The sequence below is a fragment of the Pavona decussata genome, unplaced genomic scaffold (assembly GCF_977016875.1).
Source record: "Pavona decussata unplaced genomic scaffold, jaPavDecu1.1 SCAFFOLD_92, whole genome shotgun sequence".
NCBI lineage: Eukaryota > Metazoa > Cnidaria > Anthozoa > Scleractinia > Agariciidae > Pavona > Pavona decussata.
Genome location: NW_028145509.1, coordinates 4,863,250 through 4,879,415, shown reverse-complemented (window position 1 = coordinate 4,879,415; position 16,166 = coordinate 4,863,250). Strand labels below are relative to the sequence as shown.

The 16,166-nt window shown below is 38.3% G+C and overlaps 2 protein-coding genes across 3 annotated transcripts in view; both read left to right on the top strand.

The window, feature by feature from the left end:
- Positions 1-2,127: 2,127 nt before the first annotated feature.
- On the top strand, positions 2,128-9,763 carry LOC146474021 (DNA fragmentation factor subunit beta-like). Its single transcript, XM_085118049.1, has 4 exons — positions 2,128-3,142; positions 5,756-6,054; positions 8,733-8,983; positions 9,396-9,763. The coding sequence occupies exons 1-4, from the start codon at positions 2,908-2,910 to the stop codon at positions 9,601-9,603; spliced, it is 993 nt and encodes a 330-aa protein (XP_084974175.1). The 5' UTR covers positions 2,128-2,907; the 3' UTR covers positions 9,604-9,763.
- Positions 9,764-13,210: 3,447 nt separating this feature from the next.
- The window catches only part of LOC146474020 (protein Wnt-4-like), a 40,217-nt gene continuing 37,261 nt past the window's right edge, over positions 13,211-16,166 (top strand). Inside the window, exon 1 of one of the 2 annotated variants that reach the window (XM_085118046.1) lies at positions 13,211-15,562. The gene's annotated coding sequence lies outside the window, so the exon portion shown is untranslated. The remainder of the gene's footprint in view (positions 15,563-16,166) is intronic. The other variant, XM_085118043.1, reaches the window with a different exon arrangement.

Here is a 16,166-nt window from a genome sequence, read left to right as displayed (position 1 = left end):
ATGTTTCTATTTTACTCATTTGACAATGACGGCATCAGTGAAGTCGTCAAAACGTCGTACTGTTTTATTATTGTTAATTTTCTTGATGAAATAACAAACAAGGCTTTAAATTTCTACTTTGGCTATAACACCTCTTAAATTTTGTGCTGGTAGATATTGGTTTGACGTCACGGTGATGATACGCTATTAATAGCTATTGTTTGGGGTTCATGGAGAGCCTATTTTGGAGCTATCCAAAATTGACAGAAGATGGAGAGTAAATGGGGGTTTCTCTCTCACAGGCAGCCCAAGCTCAATAGAAAGAGCACTACTATTAGTTGTTTTGCAAACTAGTAAATGTAAGGATTTGTACGGGACTTTTATAAATTTAGCAAAGACATAGAGAAGGTAACACATTTTTATTGCCAGATTTACCAGTACTCTGGCCAATTTATGAATTTAAAATGCCATGCAAATTTGTAAGTCAACAATTTGTAGTAACACAATGCCACCGACATTTGGGTAGCACTCTCTTTATATTGAGCTTGTTCTCCCTATATGTACATCAGATATGAACACTCCTGCCTTTTATTCTTAAGGGTCTTGTGATTTGCACCCATGAACGTGAGAAAATGGGATGTTAAGAGAGGAGGCAGGTTATTTGAGACTCTCTTGTTTGACTACCTTGCCTATTTTGTTACAATAATCAGTAGCAATTTTTGTTAATATGACATTCACTGATTTTACCTCCAATAAAACAAACTGATTTTGTGAAATTATGTTTTTTTTGGTACCACTGTGTTTTGCATTTAAGGTACCCACAGGTCTCCTGGGCCCAACTGTTAAGAGCATGGCAAATTTAAAAGCAGCTAGCCTATTGGGTTAACCAACAAAGATTTTACAAAAGGTTTTGCCCTTTAGTTTTGGCTTAGACTTTTTTATAACTAAGGCTTAAATAGTGGATCTTTGTTACAGTGCGGGCACTTGAACCGTGAACAGCTAAGGCTTTTTTGGACTTTTTCTCTCTCTGCAATATAAACAGACTAAAGAAAATTTGTCACTCGCTAAGAACTTAACAGCTGTACATCTTTTTTCTGATTCAATGTTGTTAAAAAAGGTCGCCAGGATTCATTGTTTTCAAGGGAGTTTCTGATTGGACAGCATTTGAAAAAATAAAAGGCGAAGGAAAGCCTTGACTGTTCACGGTTCGAGTGTCCGCACTGCAATTGTGTTAATTGGCTTGTGAACAACCAGGCCCAGGTCAATATAAATAACTTAAGCGCCAACAATGCAAGGAAAACGTTTAACTCCAAAGCGTGGACTTGAAAAGTGAAAATATTTAACGAATAAATAAAAAGCAAAAGAACAACAACAAAACAAAAACAAAGCAAAAAAAAAACAACAAACAAACAAACAAAAACAAAATGAAACAAAAAACTCCTTTTTCCCTTCCCCCCATAAAACAACAACAAAGACAAAAAGCAAAAACAAAACAACAGCAATAAGCCATTATATTTATCCCTTAAATTTACAAACTTATCAGACACTAAAATGCAGATTTATATAGACCATGCAGCAGAAGTTGAAATATATGAAGCTGCACTGCGGTGTATGACATTTGCAGACTGCAGACCGCAGACTGCAGACTGCAGACTGTAAAATAATAACCCTATAACACAGTATACTTTCGAAAATTCTCAGACCACCACAATAATTTATTTAGGGGCGAGATATTATAAGCTTAAGAAATCTCTAAGATTTTGGTTTTCACACTAAATACGCGCATTACTCATTAAATAACCAGCATCACTTTAAGAACTATACTAAAACTACCCACTAGGGCCTTTACATGATGTTATTTCCTTCGCGAAAAAACATTGGTTCGGTGCGTGTTAACACGAAATGGTTCTGCGAGCGGTGTTCATATTATTAATTGCGGATCGAGCGGATAGCATCTATTACACATGGTTTCTCATTCACAGTATTTAAGGTTGGTTTCCATACGATCGCAGATCGCAGATCGCAATAAGGTCTGCGATCGTCTGCGATCATATGGAAACTACTTCTGCGATCGTGATCGCAGAAGATAGAACCATGTTCTATCTAAAGGCTGGTTTCCATATGATCGCAGACGATCGCAGACCTTATTGCGATTTGCGATCTGCGATCTGCGATCATATGGAAACTAGCCTTTAAATTCCTTCCAGATCACAATCACGGCCGACGATTTATTTCCGGTATTCCAGGGTTTGGTTCATTTCTGGTATATTCTAACATTCCTCAGACAAATTGTTCAAACAAATCGGATGTCAATATCCCACTGCATTCCGAACTTTCTTTGCTGAAGCATTACTTAATAGACAAGTATTAGTCGGCTACTTGTTATTATCATACAACGATAACCCATGAAGAAGAAAAAGAAAGAATTGTACTTTGAATCCGCCGAAGCCATTTCTTATGAACCTTTACAGCCAAAGACGACTTGGGAACGAGGCTGTTGTAACTTTACGCGGGAAAAATCAACCTTGTCGATTCCAATTTTTTTTTGACGTTGCTTTATTGATGATAACGTCACCGTTTTTCTTGTTTTTCAATGTGTATTATTTTACAATTAACAGTCTTTGGTCTGCAGTCTGCAAATGTCATACACCGGCTGCACTGATGATTATATGCAGGTTGCAGACCAAAATTGAACTGGGGACTACGATAATGATTAGGTCTGCCTTTTTTTTAGCCTAATTGTTAGTACGCATTTCGGACCTATACTATAGTTCGGTTGGCGCATGAGACCGACCAGAAAGACAGTGAGGACACTGGGTACCAGATTTTACAAAATGGCGGACAGCTACAGATATAAACGCTCGTTGATGGTCCTCGTTGATATAAAACTAACCGAACAGAGTTCTAACAGATTCGATATATAGGACAATGGTATCTATGAAAGCATACAAAGTGCAAGACGTAAGCCGAAAGAAAAGGACTGGAATTGTGGCCAGTAGTTTTGCCGATCTAAAGCAGAAAGGCGTCAGGAAGTTGGCTGCTCCAGAGGACTGCAGAGTGTGCCTGGAAGATGGAACAGAGGTTGAGGATGAAGATTATTTTAAAACTCTGCCCCCGCAGACTGTGTTTGTGTTTGTGCGACCTGATGAGACTTGGGAGGGATGTAAGTACGCAGAAGGTAGATGTTTAGAGCAGGGAAAAAATAAAGTTAAATATTTCACTAATTTTAAACGCTGTGTCTAGATGTCCGGCAGCCGGACAGGATTTTCAAAATACTCCGTGTCTGGCAGTCCGATAATTTCTCAATTTCGGGTCTTTGTACACGAAATAATCGATTTATGCAATGCTATTTTTGTTTGCATCGCGAAGAAGTTGTCAATTACAGTTCTCAATTTGTTGTGTCGATTTCTCTGACCGCTGCGCATTCTATGCATCATCAGACTTGGAAATTATTTGCGTGTTTTTGGTTACTGCCGGACATCATTTTCAAAACACTCCGCGTCCGGCAGTAACTGAAATCGAACTGTAATCGCCAACTTTTAGCAATCCAAACAAAGATAGCATTGCATAAATCGGTTATTTCGCGTAAATGGACTCGAAATTAAAGAAATTATGAGACTGCCGGACACGGAGTGTTTTGATAATACTGTCCAGCAGTCACCGCAAACACGCAAATAATTTCCAAGTCTGATGATGCATAGAGTGTAGAGCGGTAAGAGAAATCGACACAACAAATTGAGAACTGTACTCGACAACTTCTTTGCGATGTAAACAAAAATAGCATTGCATAAATCGACTATTTCGCATACATGTACAAAGACCCGAAATTGAGAAATTATCGGACTGCTGGACACAGAGTATTTTGAAAATCCTGTCCGGCTGCCGTCCATCTAGACACACACAATTTTAAAAGCTTATAGACCCTCCCCCGGTTATTATTATTATTATTATTATTATTTTTTTTTTTTTTTTTTTTTCAACTTTTAATCAGAACCAGTTAGCAAATATCCATCGAAACTAATTGAAAGAGTACCTTAATATTAGTAAACTTTCCAAGTATGACAGTTATATCTGAACAGAAGCAAGCGAAGATAATAAAATAAGCTCTGCATGCTGCAAAGTCGTGAAATTTGGCGTTTTTATGGGGGCCCCAGTAAACTAATTCCCCGGACGACACAAACGTCTGTAAAAACTGAGTCGCGACTTTGGGGATGCATATCGTCGTTAGTTTTCAAGATATCACTCTCAAACTTGGCAACTTTTTTTTTTTTATTGATGCAACGTTTCTGAATTTTTCTATTCTTTTTCTAGCACTGACATCGCAGTACATGTAGGTTTCCCTCTCCTTGGATTCCCTTTTCTCTTAGCATCTTATCACTAGCCACTGGTCTTAAAGGAAAGATGTTAGATCAGAAAAACTCAGTTAAACCCAATCATAGGGGGTTAGGTTATTTGAGGAAAATTTTTTTGGATGAAATGTTTGAAATGTTAATCAAAAGAGGAGTATCCATTCCAGGAAATACATTGTACAATCACTGAAGTCAACATGACAACATGTACAGTATATGTACAGTGTAGGAGCTGTCTTGCTTCCTGATCCGAAAAATTTACTGACAACCATGCAAACCTACATACAAGCCCTCTCTGTTTGCTTAATTGTATCTGTTTGTTTAAATTTCAATTGTGCTAATCTGAGTTTGCGTACTGTGTTGCTCTGGAAAACATTTTTTTGTCCCTCGTTTTATAGTAATTTGCCAAAGTGTTAAAAGTAGAACACAATGTAAATTTAACAGTGAAGTGCACTTAGGATTGGCATAATTTTTTAACTGTATTGGCCAGTTTAAAAGGTATTTTAAAGCACTTTTCCATTTCAAATGAGGTACATGTAACATAACTGTATACTACATGACTGTATGTAATTACTAGTGTAGATACCTGGATTTTTGAAAGCAGGCCCACTAAAGTCCTAAAGTCATGCTTCTTGAAGAGTGCAGTAGGAATATTTTTGTCGTTGTTCAAGAGTCACCTAATGAATATGAAATGACTGTCAAGTGGTCTTCTTTTCAGTTATTTCTCTTCTTTCTTCTTTCTTTTCTCCTTTGCAAGTGTTCATTCTGAACCTTCTCAGGTCCAAAGAACCGTACTTTGAGAGTGTCATTTCATGAAAGGTGCTCAAGTTTTCATTGGCCTCCTTTTCAACTGAAAAATTCAGCCACTGAGACATACTTGCAAGTATAAGAGAATCATCAAGGATGTACCTGAAACAAACTTTTGACAGGAAGCAGTCTTTCCATGCAGTTTGTACATGTATATGTATAATAGAGACCTTTAGAGTTTAGTATGAGTAATTGACTACAACTATCAGATTTGACTTTAAAAGTTCTTTGCAAAGTACCAACTTAAAGAAGAGATATATGTACAGCACTGTACGTGTATCCTTGGAAGCTTCATTTTCCTTTCTTGGTGTGGTTGTTTTGAATAATGATTTAAAGCTCAGCCCTTTCGTGATTTCAAAATGAACTTTTCATGGACTTGTTTCTGCCACTATGCCATTTTTGCAAAAAAATGTAACAAAATGACGTGGCTGTCTTGTTTTTCCCCCAATATGACACTAGTTCACTTGCACACTCTTTAATTTGTCCATTGGCAAACAAGTATAAATAAATAAAAAAAACATAGTCATACGTCTAGAATCTAAAGGTCTTTAATTGCTAATACCTGGAGTGCATACATCTGAAAACTAAGCATAATGATCTGTTATTGTTTTCATTTACAGATGTGACAGTTCTTAAGCATGCCACAGAGAAGATCTTTAGAGCAATGTCACAACGTGATGAAATCATTGAACAGGTCTATGATTTCATTCACAACTCTGAATCTCACAAGACGTACTGTGTGTTGGTGGAACTGGTAAATCGTCTGGATGACAACATTGAGGCTGAAAATCGGAGTGAGCATGAGACATGGTTTGATGGTCTGAGTCAGTCCTATAACACCAAAGAAGATGCCATGAGAAATGCAGCAAAGTCAAGAATTCGAAAGTATTTTTCAAATGCAAAGGAATCTTTTGAAAAAGTGAGTTCTTTATCACTTTTGGTACATATATTTATAAAACAGGTTGTTGCTGTTGCTGTGTTGAATTACATGTAGGTACAATGGATTAGGTGCAATGAAGCCAGCAGGTGTCCATAAAACATAAGCATGGGATTGCCAGAAGGCAACCTCAAAATTTTACTAAGGCTCACTGGAAGATAAAATTCAGTGATTTCTTGGGTACATGTAGATGTTGCTATCTATCTGTGAGTTTTTTCTTTCTAAGTTGTTTCATTGTACTCCGTGGGTAAGGTTTTCATATGTTTGGGCTTGGAGTGTTCTTAATGGTGAATAGACGGGCGCCAGTCATTTAAACTTGCTTGTTGAGATTGGCTTTAAATTTCTCTAATGGTAAATGGATGCCAACTTACTCAGGTCCTGCCTTCTAATACTGACAATGTAAAATTCCTGCTTGTTAAGGTGTGGTGCTGTGGCAAGAACTAAGAGGCAGCACTTAGTTCAAAGATGTTTTGATCCACATTATTATTCTCTTTAGTACTCAGGTTTACATAATGGATATACTGACAAACTTTACAACTAACAATAGTAAGTTTTTTCAAAGTCAGCCACACACACGAGGACAAGTTCCTGAAACAGGTTGCAGCAACTAGAGCTTGGGACTTGTCCCATTGTAGGGGCTATTTATTTTCACTAAAAAAAAGATCTGTTTCGGCCCCTCTGACTTGTCCCATTTATTCAAACTGATTTGAATTGAAGGAACTTACCCGATCAAAATTATGCCAGTCTCTAAGTGTTCATGTGATCTGTTCATGGATCAAGTCCCTAACCCTAGTCCCCTCATGTGAACAGCACAGGGGACTTCTCCCAGGCAATGGTGTCTTGAACTTGTCCCCTAATTTGTGCTGATGTATTGGAAAATCTAGAGCAAAGTGCTTGTAGGGTAACTCTGGGATGATTCATTCGGCAGGGATTAGTAATTAAAATTTCTACTGTAGACGTATGGCTTTTGTTTGATGGTACATTAGATGGGTGTAATAAGCTGTGGCCTTGTGGATTGGGGGAGTGCTCAGGCTGTTATTCCAACCAGGCTTTTAGCCAGGATTTTGAAAGTGGGAGTCCAAATTTTATGTGGGCCAAAGGCCCACATAGCATGGCGCCACACGCGCCATGCTCCTAGGGGGGTCTGGGGGCATGCTCCCCCAGAAAATTTTGAAAAATTGAAGCCTCTTAGACGTGATTTCCGCGATTCTGACAACTGTAAACGTCTTTCAATTTACCTATTAAACCGCTGTTTTTCCTTGATAATTTTACTAAGCTATCGTTTCCTCAACTTACCTTGTTTAACATTAAATTATATTTGGGACAGGAACTCCAGTTGTTATTAAGAGTGATTAAAATTTGAAGTTGTCAAGCCATGATTTACACGAAAGAACAGATATGCGTGGCTTTGTTGGTCGAACTGCATTCTGGTCTACAAGTGCCAGTCTCCCAATCTCAGAAATGCATTATCTTTTATTATTTTCAGTAAAGAACTTTAATTTATGTGTTGTGAAGTCATCATTTACATTCAGACAATTGGTAGCGCAAAGCCTAAGACCTTTTCGAAGAAAACAAATCTACTCAATTACAACTGTAAGTCAGTTTAATAAACCAATATAAGGCCTAAACTGTCGAACTGCTTATGGGCCTAAATTTTGCATTATTTGGATTTTATATTCTTCGCGGTTGGCAGTCGAAAAATACTCTAGCTGCCTCGTAGTCGACGTCTTCAATTGGAATCCCGGCGTAGACAAGACTCATATCCTCATAAATAATCACCAACGTGCGTATTTATTTATAGCAGCCGGCAAAGTAGCCTGGGGACGACTTCAGTGGTAAGCCAATATCACTGAACAGCGGCTTTGCCTGTGAAATCGCTTCGCTCAACTTTGATTCATTTGATCAAAACAGAAAGGAAACTCGCTCAAAAAGTGCTAATATAGAAGAAAAATACGACAGCAACACTAAAACAACTCTTGAGAGCAAAAAGGAATGTAATTTTTTTAAATTTATAGACAATGTTTTGTTACATTAAGCACAGAAGTTCGTAAATGGCCGCCCAAAACAGGCCGTCGAAAATCTCCCATTTCTGAGAAGTGGCCGTCCTTTGGACGGCTGGACTGCCGCCTGGCTAAAAGCCTGATTCCAACAGTGTACAGCTGTACAATAAATGTGCATTAAATAGGGTCATGCCCCCTATGCACCATGCATCTCAGAGTCAGAGTGTTTTCACATGAATAACCCACTAGAAAAAACTTAGAAATGAGAAGTGTCATTGGAATGACATGTACAGGCATTTAATCAACATAAAATATTTTTAACACTTGACTGGCCATTTAATAGAGGAAATTTATCAGTTATTGGAAGTGTATCCAAAGGAAAATCATGGTAAACTGCAAGTATACTGTTTCACTGTGGTACTGTACTGCCTTGTAAGCATGACTATGTCATTTTACAGTCACATTTCTCTGCTGGCCAGTCCTTTTCATTAAAAAGTGTTTCTTTCTCTCTTCATTTTTATGGACCTTTGGTCTCAAAATTTTAATGGTGGTGTTAATGCATTGCATAGGAGATACATGTACATGATTGTATATTGTTTGATGTCACACAATGCCCCTTCATCATTCCAGAATTGAGTGATCAAATTGTTTTTGTTGCAGGCATCTAAAAAAGCTGAACCCCTCCTTAAAATGGCATTGGAGCAATTTCAAGATGAACTAAAGAAAGAACAATACTTTGGTGACTACTTTGCTCGGTCTGCCAGACAGGAGCTGCGACTTTGCTGTGACAAGGGATGGTTTAATTGTGAGGGACCTTATAATGAAAAAGACTGCTCCAAGCTCCATAAAATCAACCCATATGGCAGCAGAGAGAGCAGAGTTCTGTTTAGCACTTGGAATCTGGATCATGTGTAAGTTACAGGCATATTCTTTGCCTGTTTAAAGTAAAATTCTGAAATTCTTAAGTTATAATCAACTCCTGGGCACTCAATGTCCTTGTAGAGTTAACCTCACGCAATCAGTGATTCGTGTGAAACTGGGGAGGTTGTGGTGAGGTGGCAGATGCCACGAAAGAATGGTCACTTGAAGCTACTGAGACAGGAAAAGAACTTTTGATTCCCCACGGATCGTGAATAGGGAGGAGAGTGGGGTGGGTGGGCAAAGTTGCCAGGGGGTGGGGGGGGGGTGGAATTAGGATTGGCATTACTGGATATGACGGGTGCATCACAATGTACCAACCCAGTTAGGTCAAGTGTCTGATTCGTTGCTGGCCACTGATATATGCTCCATTTTTATCCAGTAACCTATGTAATTGTCTCTCAGGATCGAGAAGTCTCGTCAGATTTTCCCGGCGATGATCCAAGCCGCTGAACGCTGTCCTAGAGGAAGCCAGCTGAACTGGAAGTACTTTTTTAAACTTCTTTTTACGCGCACAAATCTCAAACTTGTTCATGTTGGCTGCCATTTAAAAGCAGAACATGAAGGCTTTGAATGCAAGACCAAATGTTTTTATACGAAAGGAAAGCGGTGACACAGTTTTTCTTTTTAGAACTCGTTTTTATTCTTAATAATATTTTATTATACATGTATAAATGGAGAAATAACTAGTACAGGTAGGACGTCTTTTCTAGGAGTCTCGTTAGATATCTCCTTCGGCCAAATAAACAAATATCCAACAAAACACAACAAAAGCGACATAAAGGGGAAGTATCATGGGGTTTTTGATATCTTCTGTTAAAAATGATGAAATAAGACTTTCAATCACCTGCCAAATAATTCTAGAACGACGAGAGGAACGAAATCAACTCAATTCTTGAAAGAAACAACTCGTGATCTGTTCTAGCGCATTTTGGAAACAAAAATGCGAGAACTTGAAAAACATTAGCCTAATATTTTTCAAGTTTCAGTCCAAACCGGCCTACTCTGCCTCTGGCCAGAGGCACTAATCGACAGTTTTATTGCACTGGGGTGATAATTTTTAACAAACTTGACAATTATTTCGTTGTTTCTGCTGACAATCAAACATTTTTGGGTTTTGAAATGACAGCAAATTTTCGTGAGACTTCCCCTTTAACTTTTTGTGCACATGAAACGTATTTCTAGAAAACACATGAACACATGGTGAAAGCCCATGTTGACTTTAGGCTAACGCATAAAATGACAGTTGCAGGCCCGGATGGACTAAAGTGATTTTGCTCGAACAAAAGAACGAGTTAAATAGAGCAGTCGGACTGTGATATGCTTCTAGGCATATCACGGATGACGCCTTGTAAGGAGTTTTAGGGATAACTGGGAGGTATAACTACACTGCTCATGCACATTCCCTATCTTCTCGTGTGGTTGTCCAGATCGTACGTTTCAACCAATCTACCGCCATCTTGGTTCGTTATGGCAAGCGCAACCTGAGGAGAGCGCCAAAACTTCCCGGCCGCCTTTCTCTCCCCACTCTCGGCCCCCTCGGTACTTTTGGCGCTCTCCCCGAGGTTCGCTCATCATTATAAACCAAGATGGTTGCGTGTTTACTGTCAAAATAGTTATAGTACATGTAAGTGATCAATTCGGATATTCTGTCATATGACTCTCACCACCTCAAGTCACGTGACAAAAATGTATCCTCATAGAATCTTCCTCAAGCACTAGAGTGGGATCGAGCGAGTCGAAAGCTAAGAAACTAAAAAATATTAATATATTTAATAATAAAAAAAACAATTCAGCAATAAATACTAGCAAGAAGTACTTTTATTTACACCACTCTGTTGCATTCAAGGAACAAATTATTACGGGCAAAAAAAAAAGGTGAAGTGATTGTCATAACGTACATGTAGGTCGCATGTATTTTTTTTAATGCAAAATACAAACATTTTCAGCATTTTATAATTATTCAATCACCCAATACTATCAACGGTTAACGAATACTAATACAGTTTCTTAGTGTCTAGGTTACAAGATATGTTTTTTTTTTCTTTTCTAGTTTTGGCGGTAAATGATTGAACTTGCACAAATTAGCATCATTTTCAAAATAGAAAACAACGACAACAACCTAGAAAACAAAACGAAAAGAAAAAAACAAACCGTCACAAATATTAAAGAAATATTTAAAGATATTTTGGAAGGTAGTGATAATATTATTTCCCATGGCTATTTCTTTTGAGAAATTGTCAAAGAGAGTTTTTTGTCGTGTAGGCAGCTGCGTTTTATTGAGAATTTCGCAATTAGAAGCGCGCAGTTTGACGAATATCTGTGTAGTAGATCGCATGCCATGGTCTCGGGTTATTAAAGTGATACCATTGAAATACATTGCGCATTCTTACTGCGCATAATTTCCTTCGTCAATAGAGCGCGCACGTTGAAAACATGGCGTGTTTTCCTTTATGCTAAGCCCTGCCAATTACTAAATGGTTATTTTCTCCTAAACGAGCAGGTGACCTATCTTTTTTACGTCGTTATTTTAACTTAGCGATTATCATTTTTTGTTTAAAAAGTTTTAGGAAAAAAATGACGACAAAAAAATGACTTACCCACCACTCGCGGGCATAAGATAGTGATACTGAGAACTCGCACGCAAGCAACGTTTTGGATCGATATTGCTCCATAGTTTACTTCATGCCAAGAATTCTATCTTCAATTGCCGACTATTCTTTGTACATTCTATGTGTAACGTTTTTCTAAGTTCTGTTTTATCGATCATATGCAGCTTCTGTTGCCACAAGACGTGGCAATCACTGATCAAATAAAGTCAATTCTTGAAAGTGAATAATGGAAGCGATTATGGGGTAAATTGAGTGGATCGCAGCTCCTTCGCGGACACGGTGACCTATCTTTTTTATTACAGTCTTGAAATAACACATAGTAGTGGACTATCACAGAAATTTTGTGAACATTTTCACAGCAACTTTTATTTCGAGGGATTCATCTTAAAGGTGGCAGGCGTGCAGCCCTTGCTATCCTCTGTATGGTCTTTCTATACGGTTGTCCTATGTCATGTAACATAGAGCGACGCCTTTTCTGTACTGTACGATGATTCACGATTCTCTTAGAAAAGGCTTCTCTTACCAATTTATGAAGGATAGGTATTTTTTTGCCATACGGCGAAACAATAATGGATTATTAACTTATTTTTAGCTATTAGCGATAACTGTAACCCTGATTTTAGGAATGACAGCTGGCGATTTCAGTGATAAGGAATAGATGCACTTAAAATGCAAGGGATAACCTCATCTATCATCATCATCATCATCATCATCATCATCATCATCATCCTCGTTCTAACAAGGGCCTCGCGGATGTTGAGAGAAAAATGAAAAGTTATACATATGAATCGCATCTCGGGTCCTACTTTATTTGTACGTGTGGCAGAGTTCAACAGCTTGCTGCCTTGAGGAAAGCTAATGAAGTGATTGGGTATTTGGCTTGCCTTGATAAGCCAAGTATGTTGATTAACTATACAAAAAATACAATTTTAGCGTGGTAACTAACGGCTATTTTTAGGCCGCTAAATTGACAGTCGACAACTGGCCTGGCCCGATGTTCCCCTGATCATGCAAAATGCAATAAAATAAAACACTTTTTGTCATTGCGCCAGAATTCAATGTTAAGGATTCTATATCGTTACCTATAAGGTTCCAGTAGCAGTAGCCATGCACCCTTTCAAATTAGGTATGATCTGTCATGGCGAAACCCGCCATGGAATTGTTAACTCATTTTCCCGCGGGATTCGGCCCGAGAACACGTTGTTGAAAAGAGGAAAAAAGGCGAGTCCGCCATGTTTGTTCTGCCCAGGATAAAAAATCGCCCGACGCGACATGATCCCTAAATCAGTGAACTTCCTTCCGCTGAAAGGAAAGGCCTCAAACTTAAGGTCACTTACTATCTCACTCTAGGAAACTTTCTATAAAAACGCTGATCTTATATTATTACCATATTTTTTTTGGCCTGCGAATACAGCCGCCTCTCATCGCTCCCGGCCCCGATGGGCGTTTATGCAATGTGGCTTGTTCATCATTATAATTATACGAAATTATCACCATGCGAGCTACGTCATCAGTATGGATTTTCTGGCTGTAAATCGCAGCTCTCGCGAAACGCCCATCGGGGCCGGGAGCGATGAGAGGCGGCTGTATTCGCAGGCTACATTTTTTTAAACAAGCAAAAACAAAACAAGATAAACTAACAAAGAACCATGCCCCGTAATCTCGTGTTAAGCAAAATTCTGGTGTTTTACGATTAACAGTACCTCGAGCATCAGTGATGGCAGTTGACCTTCATCTTAACTGGCACTTTTAGTAATGGTATATTCTTTATCACACAGAGTTTATCAAATTCAGGAAACAGTTTTTGACCGATAAGGTCCGATATTTATAATGGCACCGTGATAGGCCTTAGCAACTTCTGAAGAACTTCTCCAGCAAATTTTGGAGCTTTGTGATCTGGAAGTTCGTCCCTGAAGAAAAATAAAGACCCTTCAAATTTTAAAGTCATTCTTTACATGTAATTAACTAGAGACTCACAATTCCTCAACTTTGGATACTTTCAGCACGTAGGAACTCAGTCCAAGGAAGTTTTGTTGAGAAACTAACGAAAAAAAAAAAAATCCCTTAAAAGATGCCCAAGTTCGCCTGGCTACAGTATCGATAATGATATACACTATATAATACGATGATGAATGTTAAACAAATTACTGACCAGCCTAACTTCATCTGTTAACCACGAACGCCCCATATATAAGGATAAAGACATTCTAACAGCATATGGTTACCGATAGTATCTTTCTCTTAAAAAAAAAAAAAAAGCATTGATTGAAAATCTATTTTACGATCGAATGAACAGGCGTCATTCCAGACAATGCCAACGCGGTTGGTCCTTTCGTGATCCTGATTTTAGGCGCAGTTTTCTGAACTAGATTATTGTAAATGTTGTTAATGTAACGAAAGTAACAGTTCATCAAATAACTTCATTATTTCTCCAAACTATGCTGTCTTCAAACTGAAGATTTTTCGGTTAGTGATAGCAATTTAATTTGTTATATAACAACTGCCTTACACGAAAATACAAGTAATTCGTTATTAGAAAATAGGCAGTGTATTTAGAAAACAAGACAGAACGCGTTTCCCTGCAAAGAAGACATTCTGCTCTCAAATATAAGGATGACGTGCCAAATTTTTTAAGCTGGTATTTTCAATTTAAAAGATGTTGACATTTCAGTAATCAAACCTTCTGGACCCTTCTGAAGTTAGGTTTCATCGGAAGCAAGCAGATACTGTGCGGTGTTTTCCATTATTTTGTAGCAGTCAATATTTTTGTCCACTTCAAGATGGCAGTTGAAAGGGGCAAGTTTAAGAATTTCAATTACGCCATTCAATAAAGTCGTCTTTTAAGGCTTGGACATATTGATTGCAGCCATTAGCCTCCAACATGGAAATAATCGGTTACGTCTGCGCGCAAAGCTTGTAACTATATGGAGTTGGATTTGACTGAAAAAGTTTCCAACTTTTTTACCCACATTTTAATAATTATTAATTTGCAACTTCGTAATGGTCTTGCGGAACTTTCTTCCGTGTTTTGAAGATGTTGTTAAATGAAAAGTGAACTGAAAAGTAAGTTACATCAAACTGTGACCACACGTGTTTGGTCAAAAGCTTCGAAGAATGGAAACATCATCAAAATGTCATCCTTTGGTTTCTAATCACCTTAAAATGGCATTTACAGAAGCATTACAATCATACAATTGATTGCAAAAAACACTGCTTCTGAAATATCTTCAGTGCTCTTATCTTATCTTGCTCCATTCCTTAAAATGTCACCTAACAGACAAAGGTTTAGTAAAGCAATGTATTTTACCTCCAAATCAAGAAGTTTGTTCTCATCTTTATTAGGATCTATGTGATTGTTTCAATTAATGTACATTTCTTTGCCAAATTATCAAAGGTTTCCCTGACCTTATAAGAATTGTCATTTGACACTTAGTTAAGGCTTAAACGATGATACAGACAGAGTACATGGTTTCTAAGTGGCAGCCATCATAAAACCTGCAGTAGGTGGCAATGTGACCTTTCTTTTATAGATTTTACATCTGAGCGAAAAAGCCTGCCTTAAAGGGTGGGGAAATAAAAATATCGCCCTCGTTATCGGCGGAATGTCAATTTATTGTCCGCTTTGTCGATGCACAGATAGCGTACCTTGCGAAGTTTATTCAATTCTCCGCGAATGGTAAACTAATTTTCGTCCCCGTATGCGTTCAAGAATTTGGAACACGCACTTAGTCAACTTAATGGTCTGGACAACAGAACAACATCAGTGGAGTAGTGAGAAAAACAGATGCGTTCCATTAAGGAGTGAAAGCAGTTAGTTACGGAGGAGACACCCCGGCACGGTGAAGCGCTCAGGACAGTTTGGTGGACTCTCGCACGCAACGGACCTTAGCAGAAGAAGTCAGCACTCAGGAGAGAAACACTTGAATCCGGCGTGCAAGGCGAAGCAGGCGAGGTCTTAAGGTTAGTTTATAAGTTTATTTTTCTAAGTTTATGTTTGCGGAACGTTCAAAAGAGCTTGGTTTGGATACTTTTATCTCGTCATATTTAATATAAGAACACAAAGTTAAGGTTCTTGATTTCAATTTAGTGATGTTTCAATGGAGCTTACATCTGGTGATTGCAGTTTGTTTAAATATCAAACCCACTCTATTCGAAGGCGCAGTTCCTAACCGCACACAGTGCTAGGACCCCGCGAAACTCCCTAAAACTGAAAGAATGTTGCGGAAGCTTAGCCATGTGCGGAAGCATTTGTTTTTCAATTAGTTTGCCGCTCAAGAAACTAAACAAAGAAACAATTTTGCACGTCGGAATCAATAAGTTACTTTTTGAATCATATTATAAACTTTGCTGCTTTACCGACACAAATTCTGCTTCAAAAATCAGTTTCTCAATCTGGGCATGTGCGCCGAGAAGAAACAATGTTTTCAATGCAATTCATGCTCCTAGGACTGACTAGGCCCTTGAAACACATGAGTCCCAGACGGCAGTCCCACAGCGATGCTCTCCCTGTACAAATTTCAACATTTTATTCTTTGTGGCTTCCGTTCATCTTTCAATATGTCTT

What these genes read in the sequence shown, in the direction of transcription:
- LOC146474021 (XM_085118049.1), top strand. Translation starts at nt 2,908, where the DNA reads ATGGTATCTATGAAAGCATACAAAGTGCAAGACGTAAGCCGAAAGAAA. An exon ending in CAAAGGAATCTTTTGAAAAA is followed by an intron (nt 6,055 to 8,732) that starts GTGAGTTCTTTA and finishes TTTTTGTTGCAG; the next exon opens with GCATCTAAAAAAGCTGAACC. An exon ending in ACTTGGAATCTGGATCATGT is followed by an intron (nt 8,984 to 9,395) that starts GTAAGTTACAGG and finishes ATTGTCTCTCAG; the next exon opens with GATCGAGAAGTCTCGTCAGA.